This window comes from Gopherus evgoodei, chromosome 7 (assembly GCF_007399415.2).
Source record: "Gopherus evgoodei ecotype Sinaloan lineage chromosome 7, rGopEvg1_v1.p, whole genome shotgun sequence".
NCBI classification, from domain to species: domain Eukaryota; kingdom Metazoa; phylum Chordata; order Testudines; family Testudinidae; genus Gopherus; species Gopherus evgoodei.
The window spans coordinates 99,854,680-99,872,548 of record NC_044328.1 but is presented as its reverse complement, the minus strand read 5'-3'; the positions used below and the strand labels follow the sequence as shown (position 1 = coordinate 99,872,548).

The 17,869-nt window shown below is 49.2% G+C and overlaps 1 protein-coding gene across 4 annotated transcripts in view; it reads right to left on the bottom strand.

Annotated features, from left to right (window-relative positions):
- Positions 1-11,482, bottom strand: part of NAA40 (N(alpha)-acetyltransferase 40, NatD catalytic subunit) — a 31,888-nt gene extending 20,406 nt beyond the window's left edge. Inside the window, exons 1-3 of one of the 4 annotated variants that reach the window (XM_030569160.1) lie at positions 11,283-11,482; positions 10,086-10,197; positions 5,025-5,120 (exon numbers count right to left, since the gene is read on the bottom strand). In XM_030569160.1, coding sequence (XP_030425020.1) covers positions 5,025-5,063 — 39 coding nt within the window. In that variant the 5' untranslated portion in view covers positions 5,064-5,120; positions 10,086-10,197; positions 11,283-11,482. The remainder of the gene's footprint in view (positions 1-5,024; positions 5,121-10,085; positions 10,198-11,282) is intronic. The other 3 variants (XR_004001216.1, XM_030569158.1, XM_030569159.1) reach the window with 3 other exon arrangements.
- Positions 11,483-17,869: the final 6,387 nt, after the last annotated feature.

Here is a 17,869-nt window from a genome sequence, read left to right as displayed (position 1 = left end):
GAGCCTGTCTAAGCAGCAGCCCCGCTGTGCCACCAGAGATCACGATCGATTGGGAGATCCTCTAGGATTGACCAGTCGATCATGATCAACCGGTTGGGGACCACTGCACTAGAACATCCTTTCTCACCTCTCATTCAAGCACCTCTGAGTGTTTTATAATTACTATTATTAGTGCATACATTCCTAAAATGCCCAGCATTATAGCACATGAGATCTACAGGACAACAACAAGCACCCTTGTGTGGTGGCAAAAGCATAAGCAGCAATCAAGTCACCCACCCACCATCTCTGGGGTGGGAAGTAGCCGTTAACAGTGCTCAGCAATGCTAAGCAGTTAATAAACAGAACAAAAAATAGTGCATCTAACTGAAACGAAAGGGGAATTCAGGGTAGGCAGATAGGCCACTACACTGCCAGCCATCTGTGTAAGAGACAAGATAGAAGAATTGTAATCACCCTTCTGTGTATCATTTAACACTGATCTGTGAAAATATACACTGAGGCATACTTGTTTAAATGGCTGTATACTTCAAGCAATGGAAAAGGGGACTCTGCCTATAAAGGACTGTAAAAAGGGACATAGTAACTACTTGCAGTATGTCTACACTGCACTCAGAGGTGTGACTGCAGCATGTATAGACACACCCAAGCTAGCACTAATCTAGCTAGTTCAGGTACCAACAACAATGAGGCCATAGCAGCATAGACTTCAGTGCAGGACAGCTAGTCGAATACATAGCCAGGAGCCCGGTTGGCTTGTACACCCACACTGAAGCTTGTGTTTTCATGACTTCACTGCTATTGGTATCTGTGTTAGCTAACTCAGATGAGCCTACACACACTGCAGTCACACACACCAACTGCAAAGTATGGACATACCCTAAATTTAAGTGTGCTACATGATATGCTACCAGTTTCTTGCAAAATAATGCCAATTACACAGGGGTTCTCATCCCTGTTCATGACCTGTGTTGACAGCTGGATTTCTCTGGGACAATGTGGCTTAAAAAGCGCATAAAGTGCTCCTGGTCGTGGGAGTTCAGCTGAGGAATGAGCATCCACAGGAGATTAAAAAGTGTGATCCGTAGTCTGACTATTTTCAGGGACCCTCCTCCAAGACAAAGCATGTTTGATCTTCTCCATAACTGGCACTGTAAAGGGGTTCTTTACTCACTGCTGGGGTGTCTCCTTGTGGCAGCATCTGGACAATGGAACTCCCTGGTCTGATACTCCCACTATCTATCTTTCATGCTGTGTCCCCTCTCACACTCCAGATTTGGGGTGTTCTCTCTTTGTGGCTTGGCCCTTCGGCCAGGTCACTATGTGGTTTCCCCCTTCCAAGGCATCAAAGTCTCTCCATATGAACTGTCTCAGGCAGTCTTCCAATTCACTGCCCAGACTGTGCTACTTCTCCAGTGGCTGGTAGGGGAACCAAGACCCACCCACTAGTCTGGGTTCTAGCTCAGGGCCATTCGACTCAGTGGCCAAGGTGTGCACTGTCACAAACCTGGCTGCTGTTTCCCTGAGGCTTTTCCTACTCCACCTCTAGCATGCTTCCTTCTCCACCACCTCCCTGGTAAAGTCCTTTCCTCAGGGACAGAATCCCAGCGCTTCTACTCTCCCCATAGGTTTTCTCCTTTTCCCTCTGTAAGACAAGAGAATGACTGCAGGCTTCCACACCACAGTCTTCACTGGCCTTATACCAGCTCTGCCTGCTCCCTGGGCTCCAACCTCAATCAGGGATTGCCTATCAAGACTAATCCTCCTTCAGGAGTGGCCTATCACAGGGGTGGGCAAACTACGGCCCATGGGCCAGATCCACCCCCCGCATCTCCCACTGGCCGGGAGAAGGAAACCACAGCCAATGGGAGCTTTGGGGGAGGTACCTGGAGGCACAGCAAGGGCAGCACCCCCCGCCCCTCCTCTCCCAGGGGCTGCAGCACTTCCTGGAGCAGCACAGGGCCTGGGACAGGGCAGGCATGCAGGGAGCCTGCCCTGGCCCTGGTGTGCACCGCTGCCACCTCGGAGCTGTCCTTCACCCTGCCCCCCAACTCCCTGCCCTAAACCCCCTGCCTGCACCTTGCACCCCTCCTCCCTATCCTGAACCCCTTGTACACCCCACACCACTCCTGAACCCCAACCCCCTGCCAAGGCCCCTGCTGCACCCTGAACCCCTGTGCACCTCAACCCCCTGCCACATCCCACATCCCCCTGCACCTCAATCCCCTTCCCTGAGCCCCCTCAAACAACCCGCACCCCTCCTCTGCCCCAATCCCTTGCCCTGAGCCCCTTCCTGCACCTTGTACTCCCTTCCACACCCCAATCCCCTGCCCTGCATATAATTTCCCGAACCAGATGTGGCCCTCAGCCCAGAAAGTTTGCCCACCCCGGCTTATCAGGTTAATTGGCCCCTTCTGAGCCCTGTTAACCCTTTCCGGGCTAGTCTTGGGTGAACCCAATCACCGGCAGGAGGAAAGTTAAAATACATAAATGTCTTTCTATGGTAGGTGTCCCCCACATCACCATAGTATTTGGGTGCTTCACAATCTTGCATTCATTTATCTTCCCTTCTACTATTATCTCCATTTTGCAGATGGGCAATGGAAGCATAGAGACTAAGGCTATGGATACATTGCGCACATTATAATGGTGAGGCTGTGCCGCTGCAAACACGCCGTTGTAAGATGTGCTGTGTAGCCACTCTTTATCACTAGGAGAGAGCTATCCCAGTAACAAAATAAAACCACTTCCAACCAGGAGTGGTAGCTTTGTTACCAGAAGTGTGGCTCCTGCTGATAAAGTGATGTCCACACCAGTGCTTTGTGTCGTTAAAACTTTTGTTGTCCAAGATGTGTTTTTTCACATCGCTGAGCAACAAAAGTTTAACGATGAAAGTGTCAGTGTAGACAAAGCCTAAGTCACTTGCCCAAGATCACAAGCAGGGACTTGAACCCTGATCTTCCAGGCCACTTTCCTAACCCCTAGACTAGGGGTAGTCTATTTTTTTGTCAAAGTCCATATTTCTTGGTTAAGATATAGTCAAGGTCCAGACTCCAGAGAAATATTTTTCACATTGCAAAAATAGTAATGATAATAGTAAGTAAATAAAATGATTTTGCGGTCCATACAAGTGTCTCCTGGTCCAGATTTTGCCCGCAGGCCACCTATTTATTGACTGCCCCTGCCCTAGACCATCCTTCCTCTCCTCCTTTGGTTGAGGAGAGAAGAGCAGAAGACTGCATGAAGTCCGATAGGCACCTCACACTGCAGATTTAATTTACCATTGGAAGTGCACAGATATGGCAATGAGAGCTATAGAAAACCACTAGAGAGCAACCACCCCAGAGATTCCATTTATCTATAGAATGTGGGAGTCGCAGAATGCATTCTCTTCTATAGTAATAATGCACAGATATAGCACAGTAACTCCTCTTAATGTTGTAGTTATGGTCCTGAAAAATGTGAGTTTAAGTGAAACCATGTTAAGCGAATCCAAATTCCCTGTAAGAATTAATGTAAATGGGGGGGTTAGGTTACAGGGAAATTTTTTTCACCAGACAAAAGACTATATTATCTATATCTAAACACACACACACACACACACACACACACAGTATAAGTTAATTTAATACTGTACACAGCAATGATGATTGTGAAGCTTGGTTGAGGTGGTGAAGTCAGAGGGTGGGATATTTCCCAGGGAATGCCTTACTGCTAAATGATGAACTAGCAATCGGCTGGGCCCTCAAGGGTGAACACATTGTTGTTAATGTAGCCTCACACTCTACAAGGCAGCACGAATGGAGGGAGGGGAGACAGCATGGCAGACAGAGACAGAGATTCACACCATGTGTGTGAGAGAGAGAGATGTGCATTGCCCCTTTAAGTACGCCGACCCCACTTTAAGTACACTTCCTTTTTAAATAGCTCAGCAAGTTGAGACAGCAGCTCCTGCCAGCAAGCTCCCTCCATCCTGAGCCCTGTTGTGTCCCGCCCCTGTTCTATGGAAATGGGGTAAGCGGGGTGCAGGAGCAGGAAGGAGGGGGACACCCTGACATTAGCCCCCCTTTCCCTCCCTGTACAGCAAGCAGGAGGCTCCAGAGAGCAGCTCTAAGGCAGAGGGCAGGAGCAGCACATGGCAGGGGGCAAAGGGACAGCTGAACTGCCAGCGAATGATAGCCTGCTGGGTGGCTGGGCTGCTGCCAGGGGAACTTAGGGGAACGGGGAGCTGATGGGGGCTGCCAGTTCATCCTGGTTCCAAGCTCCCACAGGCTGCTCCTCCAGCAAGCAATGGACAAAGCAGGCAGCTGCCAAATGACATTATAAGGCAGCACTGCACAACTTTAAACGAGCATGTTCTCTAATTGATCAGCAACATAACAATGAAACAACGTTAACCAGGATGACTTTAAGTGAAGCGTTACTGTACTTTTCATCCACAGAATCCAAAATGCCTTAGAGATCAGTATCATCATCCCCATTTTACAAAAGGAAAAACTGAGGCACTGAGCTTGGATGTAACTTGCCCAAGGTCACGCAGCATGCCAGTGGCCAAGCTGTGCCCAAGTTTCCCAAGTGCTCTATCTACTAGACAACACTGCCTCTCCCCCCTGCATAACTCTACAAGGACTCCTCACTCTTGATGTGTAGGGACCCGCTGTAGAAAGAAAGTGGCATTTCAATCTCCAGTCTTTCAATGCCTGGTCTCTGAGGAAACTGCCAACACTGGTGTCAGCGTTGATGGTGGCTTTTGTAACATGGATCCATCAACTCACTTCACACGTACCATGGAATGGCCACCAAACTGTAGTGACTTTTAGGACACAACAAGCTGGAGATGTAAAGCTCCGCATCCCCTAATATTAATCCTCTGAGCTATTCAATTGCCCAAACCCATGGGGGAAATTGGTCTTTACCAATAGTCTCTGTGTACCCCATTAACAATCTCAAGGCCAGCTAGTCCTCAAATTATGATAGAGTGGAGTTAACGCTTGTTTGGGGGGAGGGGCGGAGGAGACACTTACTTTATTGGCTGCTTCTACCTTAGCACAAACAGCATCCATGGCAGCCCGTTCCTCCAGTCGCTTCTGTTTCTTCTCCTTGGCTTTACTTGACTTTCTCTGAAACAGAATGATTCAGGGTTACAGCACGACAACCCTCACCTTGTCTTGAACTCAAGGGCACTACCTATAACAGGCATAAAATTGAGGGGTGGTGGCAATCTGCCAGTCTGGCCCAAAGGGACTACATATTTCAGCATGCAATGGTCCAAGAGTCATTTGCTTGATCAAGACACACTATTCCACTCAGAGATCTGTAGTCTCTACAGGGCATTAAAGGACAGCTGCACGCAATACTGCAGAAAGAAGCCCAGTGGCTGCTGTCTGCCCATCCTACATTATGCCAAGTTTCATGACTGAAACAGATCAGATATTGTTCAGCAATACCGTTCTAGTTACTGCAGCACAGACCACAGAAATTCAGACTTGGGAATTTAAAAAGCCATTTTAGAGCTGCTTCCAATGAAAACTGTTTTATACCAAGGTGGGTTGTTGGGGGTTTTTTTGGTTGAACTATCAATGCAAATATTTTATATTAGTTTTATTTTAAAATACTGCCCACAAATGGTCAAACAAAAACACTCTTTTCACTAGCAGAGACCCACAGGCATGAAAAAACAATCTAAGGATCAGATTTATGAAACACAACACGTTTGATTTTAGGAATTTATCAAATAATTCCACCCTATACCCCCAAAGCAGAATAAATTACTTGTTTACTCTAATGTAACTCGTTTAGACTTCGTTCATATGCATATTTAAAGTTTTCTTTTTTTAAATTAAGAACTACTATCTTTTAATATTTATGAAGCATATGCCAGGCACTGCTGGGGACTTTCAGGGATAGCACTATGTTGGGATAAGATGAAAGCATAGTAGGAAATGCCATTCTTTAAAGAGACGCCCTGCACACACCTCTACAGAAGCATATTTACTGTACAGATTTTCAGTACAAGAGGAGAAAGGCGAACTATGACATCTGGCGGAAGATGAGCTATGCAGTTAGCACAGCTGCTGCTGTACAGTCTGTTGGATTTGTGGTTGCTTCACAGCCTCAAAATCGCTGTACATGCAGCCCTGCATTCTGGTCAGCATTTGCTTTGGAGCTGATCATCCAGATGAAGAAACTGCTTTATGAGACATGAGACACTTGTTCCCCACAGCACTGGTGCTTTGTAGAGCAGATCAATATTGAGAATCTAACTCATGTCACAACTTAGGGATCACAATAATAATTTTACTCTGCTCCACTATTCACCCTACTGCAATCATGCTTGGAAATGCTGCCATAAGTAATTTATTTTCTGCAGCACTATAATGTATAGCTGGGTCTGCAAGTCACTAAATACTGGCAGGTGTGAGCCAGTACTATGCTTAACCTTAATGCTCACATAAAAAAATAAACCACCCAAGTTCAAATCAGGACACCAGTTCTCCTGACACGTGGCTGGCAAACATGTTCAGTCTACACATGAACCAAGGGGAAGTGAGGCAGGAAGGTTGCCAGGTGCAAGCTACATAAACACATGGCAGCAGAGCATCTCGTGAACCTCCTTTGCACAGACCAGACTTAAAGTTGCATTCCTGAAATTGCTTGTTTAACCCCAAACCCTGACATTGATAAAATTCCTAGTTCCTTGCATGCACAACTTTATGCTGCCTGATACCAGGGAAAGCAGATATGGGTACTTTCTTTGGGGATGCTGAAAAAGACTCTGATTGGGATGAACTCTCTTTCACCCATGATTGATTCAAAACGCCTCCCACTGAATTGAGAGCATGGGCTCATGGCAGATTCATGTCCTGATCAGCAAACTTCAGCACTTATTTCACTTAACAGCTATCCATTCTGACTGGGGCCAGTCGGGGCAAGATTGCCAGCAGTTTAAAAAATCATTATGGCAAGAGATAAGTTCACCCTTAGCTATCCCTTATTTTAGTAATGAAGTTACACTGGACTGCACTGTAACTTGCATTCTCCACTCTCTCATTTGGAGATAATCCTTATTCTAATGCAGAGAGGTAACTTTTAAAGCGGTTTGTGAGAGAGAGAAAGTGCAGGTTGGCATAGTCAATCTTCTGTCTGTCCCCAGACGGATAGCTGCAAACAAGCATCCCACATGGTTTCCAGCCATCATGGTACTAGGAGAAAGAGGGAAATGGCTTAATTAATCTTCAACCTCTCAACTAAGAGGCCAAGCGCCAGTGCTGGAGGTTGTTTCTGTAACGTGAACATTTGCTCACTGGGGACCAGACTGAGATCAGCAAATCATTACACAGGGGCCACCAAAGGACCGTCAGATGGGAATGACTTTTAGTTGCTCCTGACCCAAGGCCAGATGGGAATTGATGACCTAGAAGTAAGAGACTCATTTCCAAACTCCTGAGCCATCGGGTTAGTGGAGCACAAGGGAGAAATTTCCCTTTGGCCAGCCATAAATGCTCACTGGGACAAAACATAGGAAAAATAAACACCAAGCACTAAAGAAAAGCAGGGTGGTGCCAAAAAACACATGGCACCAATTGTTGAGGAAACAGCTCATCCATAGAAGGATTCAACTCCAGTGTGATCTACCACAGCTTCAGGAAGGCCTAGGACAAGCTTTGAAGAGCAAAATACAGCTTCAGTATTACACAGATGGTTTGGGCCAGCTAGAATCCTGTCTGTTGCTGGACTGGATTAAGGTCAGACATCAGTACCATGAATCTAGCAGTAGCCACTATCTGATGCTTCCAGAATGCACCAAGCAAAATTACATAAGGCATCTATGCAATATTTGAACTTGAAGTGATCTAAATGAGGAAGCAACACAGCACTGCTCTTTGGATCATGTCATCTAGAAATCAGGGATCCACAAGAAAAGTCTTACCTCAATTTTTCATACTTCACAGAAAGGAACATCCACAGCATGGATGATGCACTATTACTGAAAACCCTGCTAATGCTGCAGTGGTCTAAACTCACAGGACAGGCCTAAGGGTGGGTGCTGAAGTTAACCTAGCTTGTTTCTTCCAGAATTACCTAGATTTAAAACCTTAAACTTTCCAAAAGTTGCTTCTACAATCAGCCCTGCTGTTGAAGTTAATCAGCGTTCTGCTAAGTTAGCTATAGTCAGACCCAAACATACATCTTGAACACAATTTTAGAATAAAGATTTAATACCTTTTCACCTCAGAAACCATTTACCACTCAGAGGAGTGATTTATTTGGAGAGGTGGGGAAGGAAGAGACACTACCACACTTCAAAAATGTGGCCAAAAGAAAAATAAACTTGCCCAGCATTTTCTTTTTAAGCACTTCCTCTTCTCCCCTCTCAAACCCGGGGATAGAACCCCATAGTCCTGACTCCCAACCCCAATGTCCTAACACGCTGCACCCTACACTCCTTCCAAAACTGGGAACAGAAACCAGGCATCCTGACTCCCTGCTTTAACTCATGGGTCACACTTCTCCTTCTAGAGTTAGGAATACAACTCAGTAGTCAGACCTGACTCCATGCCATGCTCTAACATCTAGAATACACATGAAAAATTAGTCAACATGGGTCACATGCAGAAGCCTCTTCTTCGAATTAAATAACTCAGCAGTCTATTTTTAAGACAGCCATACCACTATAACAACTAGAGGCCAATGAAAATAAACACTCCAATGGGCTTCATAAAGTTTATTTTCAGAGGTTTCAACTGCTGAGAGTTGGGGGATATATGTGTTTTTAAACAGACTCTGGGTCCCAATGTACAACTAGGTGCAGGGAGAGAGTCATCATTTAAAAGGCTGAACAGATTCCTTGGTTATAGCACCAAAACCACCTCGTCTCATGGGACCAACACCCACAAAAGTCTTCGTTCCACCACAGATGTTGAAGCATGAGCCTCTCCCCTAAAATAGAACCATCTTCACCATACGTGTGATTGCGTCCCAGGGAGAGAAAATCAAAGCATTTCAGTTCAGGAATGTATCTGAAGCAAATTATTTCTGAGAGCTCACTCTCAGAGCTATATTACCTGAGCCAATATGTTATTCCCCTTGAAGCAGACAGCGAGAAGAAAGAACTATATTATTTGGTTTTAAATAAAGAGATTGATGCTCTAAAACTTTACATCTGGATCCAGACAGTATTTGGTCCTGCCATGAGGGCAGGGGACTGGACTCGATGACCTCTTGAGGTCCCTTCCAGTCCTAGAGTCTATGAATCTGGGAATCTCATTCAAACACAAAAGCCTGATGCCACTTTTGAGGCAGAATATATAAGAGCAACCTGACAAGGAAAAGTATTCTTAAAGCACAGAAATCCAATAATAAATAAAATAGTATTTTTTTACTTTGCTCCAATAAATATCCTCCCATTTGCATTAATTTTTTTAGACTCAGGTAACCCTGTCCATTAAGGTTGTGATTTTTTTTTTTAACGGATACAAGTGTAGTGTGGACACAATTATACCACAACATAGGTGCCTTATACCAGTATAGCTTATTTCCCTTCCGATATGCCAACACACTCTACCATATAAACATGTTTGTATTGGTCTAATTACACCTACATTAGGGGGATGTACTGCTTTAATATACTGGCACAGTTAAAGTGGCATAATGTGAGTGTAGACAAATCTTTAGCAGTAGTTCTGAAGAGAATTTGTTGTGGCTGATAACGCTTTGCATTTCTTTAGCCCATTTCAACGGTGGCATTCAAAGCACTTTCCAACTCCTCACTGTTGTGAAGTAGGCATTTTCACCATTACATAGATGGAGAAACTAAGGCATACAAAGGGGGAGTAATATGATTCAATATCACATAGTAAGTAACCAGTTCCTGGTTTCCCTCCTATTCTAACCACTAGACCCAGCTCCCATCCTAGAGCTGCAAACAGGATCCATTCTAACCACTCGACACCACTCTCCTCCAAGAACTAGAACCCCAGAGTCCAAGTACCCTTAACTATTAGACGTCATGCCATCCATTGAGAATTGACATTAGTGCAGTGTAGCCAGGATCTCTCACGCATTTACTGATAGATGTTTTTTACCTTGTATGTTCATCATCTGTACAGTCCAAGCATGTGTGCATGCATGCGTGCGCACGCAGACACACTATGGCCAGCTCATACTTTGGAGTAGGTTGGGTGTTTGGGAGCAGGGCTTGAATATGATGATAAATTGGAGGGAAGAATTACAACCCTCAGGCACCTTTATGCAGAGAGGTAAATGCACAGTCCATGGCTTCCTTTCATCCAAGGGGAATCCAGACCCCCACTCCAGTACCTCCTTCCGTCCTCAAGGGGGATTTAGATCATCACCCTCTCCCTTCTATATGTCTCTTCCCACCTGTTCACCATTTATCCACAACTTCCCCCTTATTCCACTGAGGCCCTCTCCCTGCCCCCACAGCTCCCCCCCAGGTCTCTCCATTTCCATGGAACTGCCCAACTCTCACTTCCACTGTTCTCTCATTTCTGATCCCTAGATCTTCAGTCTCCTCAGCGCTCTGCTCTCCCCTCACATTGACCTCCCCTCCCCAGATCCCCCTCCATGGACCATCCCCAGTTCCTCCTTCAGGTCTCCCACCTATGTGCCTCCCCAGCTGCCCTCCCCAAAGCTCACACTCTTCCTTGACACCCTCCCACCTCCACTCAAGTCTCTCCCTCCATGACATCTATGTTGACCCCCTCCAGGTCCTACTCCCTCTCCCTGGACTACCTTAATGGACTTATCCCAGAAACCCAACCTACCTCCTCCCCGTCTCCCACTCTGCCCAGTCACACCCATGGATCCTCCAATTTCTTCTCTGGACCCCTCAATTACCCCCTCACAGACACACACCCCCAGCTCCAACCTCACAGGACCCCCCATGGGCCTCCCAACTCCCCCCTCAGATGCCCCCCTGGACCTTTTTCACCCCTGCTAGAGACCTGCCCCCAGCCCCTTCTCACTGGCCTCAGGCACCCCCATGGACACTCCGTCATGTGCTCCCCCAGAGACTCCCTCCTTCATGATCTGCCAACTCCTTCATCCCTGGTTCTCCAACTACCCCCCTCAGTGACACCCCAGGGGCTTCCCTCACCCTCCATGGACCCCAGACCCCCTCACAACTCCTCCATGGATGCTCCCCCAGGACCACCTGCACCTTTCCTTCCTCACAGCCCCCTCAGGGACCCCCCCGCCTGACCCCGGGCCTCTCCGGCCTGGTCCCTCCGCCGGGGCTGGGGGACCCTGACCTCACTCACCCCCATGGCGGCGACAAACGAGACCCCACCGACTCCTCACAAATCCGCGGGAGGGGGGACCCACAGGGGGAGGGGGCGAAGGGGGAACAGAAAACGGTCGATAGGCACACACTGCGCCTGCGTTGAGCCCGCGGACGGAGAAGGAAGGGGCAAGGGGGCAGTGAGGCATGCTCTGCGCAGGCGCGGAGCCAAGGGAATACGGGGAAAGGGAGGGACACGTTCCGCAAGCGCGGAACCGCGCACAACTCGCCGGCGCGCGAGGGAGAGATTCGTGCGCATGCGCAAAAGCGGGGAAAGGGGGGCTCTAATAGTCGAGATCGCGCCCAGCTGTCGGCGCGAGGACAGTGTTCTTCTGATTGGCTAGTGGCCCGTCGCGTGAGACCCCAGCAGCCCCCCACATCAGTGTGGGTGCCAAGAGAGACTCCTCCTCCCACCCAAGCTCCCCTCTGTGGACATGGTCCCACCCTATGGGGTGAATGTCCCCTCCACTCTGTCCCCCATCCTATCTTTGCCCCCTCCCCGTAACCCCTGACCTTGCCCCAATACCCTGACATCCTGCCCCTCCCTGCACCCCCTGACCCTGGCTGAACACCCCCTGCAGGGCCGGCTTTAGGAAGTGCGGGGCCCAAGTCGAACAGGGATGAGTGAAAAAAAAAATTAAAAAAAACACGTGGGGCTTGTACTCACCAGGCAGTGCTCTGAGTCTTTCGCGGCACTTCAGTGGTGGGTCCTTCACTCGCTCCAAGTCTTCAGCGGCACTGAAGGACCCACCGCCAAAGTGTCGCTGGACACCTGGAGCACCGCCTGGTGAGTACAAATTAAAAAGGGGCCTCTAGCCGAGGAAGGGATTCTCACTGGGCGCGGGGCCCAATTCGGGGGAATTGGTGGAATAGGCCTAAAGCTGGCCCTGCCCCCTGTGCCTCATAGGACACCCCTGCTCCCCTCTCTGTTCCCCTGCCCAGTGCCCCCATGTCTCCTGGCCCGACAGTGTTCCTACATCCCTGCCTAATGCCCCCGTGTCCTTGACCCTGATCCAGATCTCCCCACACACTTTGATCCAAATCCATCCTCACACTCCTGATTCTGATGCCACCTCCTTGTATCCCAACCCAACAGCCCTTGTAACTGAGACCCAATGCCCTCTTGACCCCAGCCCAACATCTGCTGCTCCCTTTCCCTGGGCCCTTGACTCTAACCCAACACTTCCTTTGGCCCCAGACCCAATGCCCCCAAGACCCTAACACAATGCCCCTTTGACTCCTTCCTGTGACACCTCACCCCAAAGCAATGCCCTGACCCCATCTTAACACCCTTTCCCTACACCCCCCCACACTTCTGCTGTGTCCAATGCTATTCAACATTTCCATCAATGACCTGGAACAAGTAAATATGAAACCACTGCTGATAACATTTGCAAATGACACAAAGATTGTTGTAGTAGTATGAGTCGAATGAGGAGGACTGTCCTACACAGCAATTTGGATTGCTTGGTAAGCTGGGCCCCTTCCAACAAAATGTGTTTCAATACCACCAAATGCAAAGTTATACATCTAGGAAAAAGTAATGCAGGCCATCCCTATAGAGTAAGGGACGGTATCATGGAAAACAATGACTTTGAATAGGATTTAGGGGTCATAGTGGACAAACAACTCAACATGAACTCTCAGTGTGATGCTAGGGTTAAAAAAAAAAGGGCCAATATGACGCAGTCCTTGGATGTCTAAAACAGGAGCAGTGAGTAGGAGCAGGGAGATGGTTTTACCTCTGTATATGGCATTGGTGAGACTGCAATACTACATCTAGTTGAGGGGGTCAAATTTGTAAAAGGATGTTGAAAAATTGGAGAGGGTGCTGAAAAGAACCACAAAAATTATTTGAAGGCTGGAAAAAATGCCATATAGGGGAGACACATGGAGCTCAATCTCTTTAGTGTCTCAAAAAGAAGATTGAGAGGTGACTTGAAAACAATGTATAACTAAGCACCTTCAGGGAGAGAATATCCCAGGTATTAAAGGGCTCTTTAGCCTAGTGAAGAAAAGCAGAGCAAGAACCAATGTCTGGAAGTTAGACACATTCCAATTACAAATAAGGCACCAATGTTTCACAGTGGGGATGGGTGAGGGGGGAAAAACTCCAGAGGGCAGTGGGGGATTCTCCATCATTTGATGTCTCCAAATCCAGACTGGCTGCCTTTCTGGAAGATGCTTTAGTCAACAAGAAGTTCTTGGGCTCAGTACAGGGGTAACTTGGTGAGATTTAGTTAATGTCCTGTTATGTACAGGAAGTCAGACTAACGTTCACTTCTGGGTTAAACTATGAGTCTATGAACCCTTATGCCCCTTCCCTGGATCTCCTCCTCCCAACCTGATGCCCCCAGCCAATGCTCCCGTTTCCCCTCCTTATGCCCCCAGCAACCCATGCCTCCTTTCTATGCCCCTTACCCAAAGCCCCATGTCCCTTTCTGACCACCTGAAGTCCCCTCCTGCAAACCTAACATCCCCATGCACCTCACCACATTCCCTCTCTGCACATGCCCTCACTTCCAAAATGCATCCCCCATGCCCCCTTTGTATGTGCCCCCTTATGCCCCCCGTCCCCGGCCATACGCTCCCATGCTCCCTCCATATTTTATCAAGCCTCATTCCTATGCCACTCCTCCCCTTCTACTTTGCCTCCTTATGTTCCTGCCTACAGACAAGAAGAAAAAGGGGCTGAAAGGGAACATGTATGCTGAAGGGTAAGAGGAGTGTGTAGTGTGAGCAGAGGTAAAGGGGAGGATACTAGGAGGGAAGAGGAAGCAGAGGAGAGGAGGGCACATAGGTGCGGGAACAAGGGATGCAGGGGGTGCTGCAGCACCCCCATGTTTTGCGTGGGGTCCCAACTGACGGCCAACTGCCAGTCCTGCACCCAGGGACTCCACTGCTAGTCTCAGCTACCAGCCCTGGGTCCTGGCTGCTGCCTCTGTGCTCAGGGCTCCACTGCTGGCCCTGCACCTGGGGACTCTGCTGCCAGCCCCACATGCGGGGTTCCAGCTGCCAGATCCACACATGAGATCCTGGCTGCCAGCCCCGCACCTGGAACTCTGCTCCTGGCCCCGCACCCAGGGTCCAGGCTGCCAGCTCCGCAGCTGGGGCTCAGCTCCTGGCCCTGGCCTAGGGCTCCTCACGCACCCCCGGCCCAGGGCTCCACCCCCAGCTGTGGCCCCAGCCTCTCGGCCCCCTTGCCCCATCCAAGGCCCCTCCTCCTGAAGGCCCTGCTTCCAGCCCCAGCTCTAGGGGGTGGTGAGGGGTGCAGACAGGTGTAAGGAGGGCACACCTCCACTCTAAAAACTGTTCCAGCACCACTGGGAGGGCAGATGGGGATGGGAGGGGAGGACATAGGGGAAGAGGGAAGTGGGAGGAAGGAGAAGGCAAAGGGGGAAAAGAGGGGACCAGGAAAGTGGGTGGGAGAGGAAGGAAGACAGAGAGGGTTGTAAAGGAGGGTGATGGATAAATCAGGGAGGTTGTAGAGGAGGGCAGGAGATGAACTGGGGAGTGGGCCCAGCTGCTGATGGGCTGACACCACGCAGGGTTTGGAAGACCTCTCAGTTGCTGTTCTTACTCCTGGCAATGGCTTCAGTCCCTAAGCATCAGCTTCACAGTTCCTAGTGTCCCCAGTTGTACTAATCCCTGTGCATCCAAAGACTTAAAATCCCCTGGCACTTGGCATTTGCATCAGTGCCCCCTGAACTCATTACCATGCTCCACCCAAGAGGCAGTGGCCTCACAGGAGTGTTGTGTGTGTAGAAGTTCTGCAGCACAGTGGAGTGAAAGGTGCAACGTAGCTGCAAATGACTAAAAAGGAGACATGGGACTGGGAATTAGGAACTCTGTTTCTGATCCCAAATGGCTGGCGAACTCAGGCAGGTCCTTTTGCCTCTCTGTGCTTCAGTTTCCCCATTCATAATTCCAAACAGGCTATATTATATTACTCACCTTGCTATCTAAATGTAGAGCGGGGTTCAAAATGATCCTATTAGAATCTAAAAAAATATAATTAATAACTCTGCTTGTCAGCTGCCATTTACTGCAGGCTGCAACACTCTCTTCATCCATTTCCCCAGGATGGAGACTTTTGGGGGTGGGGTAGCAGTGGGGAGACCATTTTTGTAATTGCCTTCAGGCAAGTAGATTTTGTGCTTGGGATACAATTTTCATTACCTCTTTTTGGCAACAGATTTGAGGTGAGACAAGAATAACTGTCTAATGATCTCAAATTTACTTAGATTGGAGCAGGCACCGTCCTTTTGTTCTGCACTACTGCAAAACAAATAATTAATAATAATAATTGCGATAAATCAATTGTTGATCCGGGCTCAAGCAGACACCAGAGGGCGCCAGCATTGCAGAGTCCCTTCATCAAGGCCAGTGGAAATGGCAAGGGGGAGGACTCACAGCCATCCTACTTGGGAGCAGAAGCGGTGAATGCGTGGAAGTGGGTCGGGAGAGGAGTGGTAGGGAGCGCATAATGAGGCCTTTGCTCCATTGCATTGTGGGAAGAATGCCTGGTTTGGCTGGGTCATATGATCCTAGTCTCAGGTTGTGCTACCAGACCCAGTGTCACCTTTAGAGGAAATGCTCCCAGCTGAAAAGAGCCATTTCATAGTGGCTGAGCTGAGGGGAAATGGAATCACTAAACATGGAGGGCCAACAATGGGCCTTGCAGGCTGCTCTGAGAAGGTCTCATCAAACCTCCTCCTCCATAGCACTGTCCCTATTTCTTAAGAGAGGGAAACTGAGGCATAGAGAAGCAGCTTGACCATAGTAGCACACATCAGACTTTCCAGACCCATGTTCTTTCTGTCTATGTGAATTAATTCACTTTACCCTAACTCTGAGAAATGCTCATGGGAGCCTAGTGAGACTGGTTGTTTATCAGGCAGCAAGCCACAGGGCCCTGGTTCCCAAAGTATCAACGCAAACCCTAGGCTGAGGAGAGCAAGGCCCAAGGGAGGATTGTAGTGGCTAAAAGGATGGCAGAGCTTCCAGGGCACAGAGTGAGAGATGACTTCTCAACCCCACTCCACAGCCCCTTGCTATCCCAGCCCTGGGGTTCTTATGCGCATACTGAGCTTTGCAGATGCCCCTCAGTCCCGACTGAAAATCCGCCACCCATCCACTGTTCCAGTTCTGGGTTCCTCCTGAGCAGGAAAGATTGTGCTGGATCATAAAGCATAATCTGTGGCCTTGACTCTGCCCACAAGCTCCCTCCTCTTTTTCTGCTTGCAAACAGTACCATTTACCTGTAGGGGTTAAAAGTGGGAGATACTCTGACCAACATCCTCCCCAAATTCCCATCCCTGCATCACACACCCCGCATACCCCAACAGTCTCTCCCATCTCCTCCATCCAGCCTGGCTTTTGAGAGGGTCTGAGTTTGCTACCCAGGAATTGCATCCATCCTCTTGCGGGTGGAGGTGGGGGCGGGAGCAGGGGGGCCATGCAGGGCTAGATCGCCTTTCCTCAGCTCTGCACACAGCCAGCTCATGTATCCTGTCTCTGGGGAAAGGACGAGGGTGGTGGGAGGGGTGGTGCGCTTTGCCACGTTGGCTCCTTTCCTGGCCTGCTGGAGACGGCAAGTTCCTGTATTCTTCTTCTGGACTGCGGAGACCCTAGAGCCCAGATGAAAATGCCCCTGCCTCAGTTAAAAGCAGGAGCTTGAGATATGAGGGGGGAGCAGCCAATCACAGACAGAACAATACACCCTCAACACACACGTACAAAATCATTGCTCTGCCCTCTCCCCCCAGTGCTGCATCTGCACCAGTCCCAGGAAGCTTATTGCCCCACACCCAAAGAGCTCCCCATCTTACCCCTCATTTCTCTGTCCCCAATGCTGCAGCGCACTGTCTCCTTGCTTTAAAATCATCCCCATCTTAACACCCCCCAACACTGTTCTGCCCCTCATTGGTGCATCTGCACCAACCCCAGGGAACACACTGCCACCCCTGCACTAGGAACCCCCCATTTTATCATCCATATTGCTCTGCTCACCAATATTGCATGTGCCCCAGGCCTGGGAAGCCTGTTTCCCCCTCTGTGCTGAGATTTCCACCATCTAGCCCCTCATACCACATTGCCCAGACTCAGGAAGCACACTGCCCCCTCTGTCCCCAAATCCCCCTATCTGATCTGCCTTCCCATAGCAGCCCCCTGTGTGTCTGGATTTGGGGGCCTAGCGTTGGGAATTAATTTCCATCCCTTTTACATGGCACTGCTCATAAACCCTGCATCTGCTCTGCCAGCCTTAATCAGGGGGAAGAGAGGGTTGCTGAGGGAGAAGCCTGGCTCATTCCCCTCCCAGTCTGGTAGAGAGGTCAGCATCATGACTTGGCACAGAGTGACAGCATCAGCTGCCACTGCTGAAGGTGTAATCCCTGGAGCGGGACATGGGGCTCCGGGCTTTCATCATCCGGGTGTGGTGATGTGTGACCACAGGATCCCCTGTGGCTGGGTGATGTGCACATGCACAGCACTGTGTGTGCCCATTATTTGTTGTGTGGGCAGAATGCCCATCTAAGCTTCTATCCCTAGGCCTTAGCCTAGTGG